Source organism: Erythrolamprus reginae, chromosome 13 (genome assembly GCF_031021105.1).
Source record: "Erythrolamprus reginae isolate rEryReg1 chromosome 13, rEryReg1.hap1, whole genome shotgun sequence".
NCBI classification, from domain to species: Eukaryota; Metazoa; Chordata; class Lepidosauria; order Squamata; family Dipsadidae; genus Erythrolamprus; species Erythrolamprus reginae.
Genome location: NC_091962.1, coordinates 7,026,890 through 7,029,191, shown reverse-complemented (window position 1 = coordinate 7,029,191; position 2,302 = coordinate 7,026,890). Strand labels below are relative to the sequence as shown.

Genomic DNA, 2,302 nt, shown 5'->3' with positions numbered 1-2,302 from the left:
AGGGTAGGGGAAGGGAGGAGGAAGGAAGGAGAAAGAAAGGGTAGGAGGGTAGGGGAAGGGAGGGAGGAAGGAAGGAAGGAGACAGAAAGGGAGAAATATGAAAGAAGGGGAAAGGTAAGAAAGAAAGAAAGGGAGAAGGAAGAATAGAAAAGAAACTAATTTAGAAAGGAAAGAAGAGAAAGGAAGGAAATAGAGGGGAAATAAATAGGCCAGGGAAAGCAGAGAGAAAGGAGGAAGTGAAGAAAAGGAAGTGAACAGAAACAAGAAAGAGAAATACAGAAATAATTGCAAGACCAGATTGGGGTCTGTTTTCCTTTAAAAAAAAAGAGGCTTTGTTCATTTATTCCAATCAGGGACATGAGGTGAGTTGTCGCTTTTTGAGAAAAGGTGCCTTTTCCCTCCTCGGCGCTCTTGAGGCTTCGCCTGGACGGAGAGGCGCCGAGCGGAGGGCGATGGGAGGGGTCCTGCCTTGGACCACCCCCCCTCCGGGGTTTTTACTCCCCCCAAGTGCTATAACTCCCGCTCGCCGCCTCCTCCAACCACCCCAAGAATCAGCTGCCGGAAGGGCTCCGTCTTCTCGTCAGCCTCTCCGCTGAAGCACCCCGTCCAATCTGTTCTTCCTCTGTAGCCCAGCACCATGGGCCTCGGGACGCCCCGGAACCCCCTCACGTGCCTCCCCCAACTTGGGGGGCCGTAGGGAGAAATGCCTGGACATATATAAGCAGGGCAAACACAAGCTTCTGTGCTTCTCCAACTACTGTACACAAAGTCTTGGCGGAGTCCCGTCTCGGGAAAGGCCACCGGGACACACGAGGGACGTCCGAGAGTCCGGGGCGGGGTAGGAGGGATGGCGGAAGGGTCAGCCTGGTCCTGCTACTGCTGTACACCGAGGTCCGGGACGCCCCCTGCCCCCCCCACTTTTTCGCCAAGGGGGTGTGGGAGGCGGCCTTTGAATTCACCACTTCCCCCTCTTGCTCCAATCCTTCGGGGTAAAATGTAAACACTTGGAGTCGATGCGCAGGATTCGTTTCAGCATGGCCCGCTCGTGTCCATCCACGATGTCTTCGGAGAGAGTCAAGATATACTGGCCCTGGGAATAACAACGGAACAACAAGAGGAGTTGGAAGGGGCCTTGGGGGTCTTCTAGTCTCTCACACATAGAAACATACAAGATTGACGGCAGAAAAAGACCTCATGGTCCATCTAGTCTGCCCTAATACTATTTCCTGTATTTCATCTTAGGGTGGATCTATGTTTATCCCAGGCAGGTTTACATTCAGTGACACTGGATTTACCAACCACCTCTCCTGGAAGTTTGTTCCAAGCGTCTACTACTCTTTCAGTCAAATCATATTTTCTCACGTTGTTTTTGATCTTTCCCCCAACTAACCTCAGACTGTGCCCCCTTGTCCTTGTGTTCACTTTCCTATTAAAAACACTTCCCTCCTGAACCTTATTTAACCCTTTAGCATATTTAAATGTTTCGATCCTGCCCCCCCTTTCCCTTCTGTCCTCCAGACCAGTGGTCCCCAACCTTTTTTCCATCAAGGGCCAGTTTCAGCAAGATAATTTTTCTATGGCCCGGTGGGGACAGAAAGGGGTGTGCTTGGGGGCGGGATTAGGCATGGGGGTGCAGGTCCTCCCCACCCCACTGTCCCGCCCATCGCCCTGTGGCCGGCAGAAGCTGCCTCCCGAGCCCTCTTGCCCAGTGGGAGGCGAAGCACTGGAGGGAGGGGGCGGCGGCAGGAGGGCCAGGAGCTGCTGACTCCGCGGACCAGTGCAACATGCCCCGCGGACCGGTGCTGGTCCGCGGACCGGCAGTTGGAGACCCCTGCTCCAGACTCTACAGATGGAGTTCATTAAGTCTTTCCTGATAAGTTTTATGCTTAAGACCTTCACCATTTTGTAGCCCGTCTTTTGACCCGTTCAATTTTATCCATATCTTTTTGTAGGTGAGGTCTCCAGAACTGGACACAGTATTATTCCAAATGGGGTCTCACCAGCGCTCTATACAGCGGGATCACAATCTCCCTCTTCCTGCTTGTCATACCTCTAACTATAGAGCCACACAACGCACACGCCCTGCTCAAGAAGGAGTATAAGACACACTTTCTTCCTCCCTAAAAAAAGGCTCAAATTTGGGTGCGTCTTATACTGTGAATGTAGTAAACGTGAAGCTTTTCCCCCCAGCCCTAAGGAGGTCCTGGCTTGCAGGACTTTCTCATTGCTACTCCCTCCCAAGTCTTTTTTCAGCCTAACCAGGGGATAAAATAACGTGCTGAAGCTGACCAGACTAAGGACA

At 52.2% G+C, this 2,302-nt stretch overlaps 1 protein-coding gene across 4 annotated transcripts in view; it reads right to left on the bottom strand.

Annotated features, from left to right (window-relative positions):
• Window positions 1-308: 308 nt before the first annotated feature.
• Window positions 309-2,302, bottom strand: part of KAT5 (lysine acetyltransferase 5) — a 45,633-nt gene continuing 43,639 nt past the window's right edge. For all 4 annotated transcript variants that reach the window (XM_070766732.1, XM_070766731.1, XM_070766733.1 and 1 more), the window contains one exon: window positions 309-1,090. In XM_070766732.1, the coding sequence (XP_070622833.1) occupies window positions 956-1,090 (135 nt within the window). In that variant the 3' untranslated portion in view covers window positions 309-955. The remainder of the gene's footprint in view (window positions 1,091-2,302) is intronic.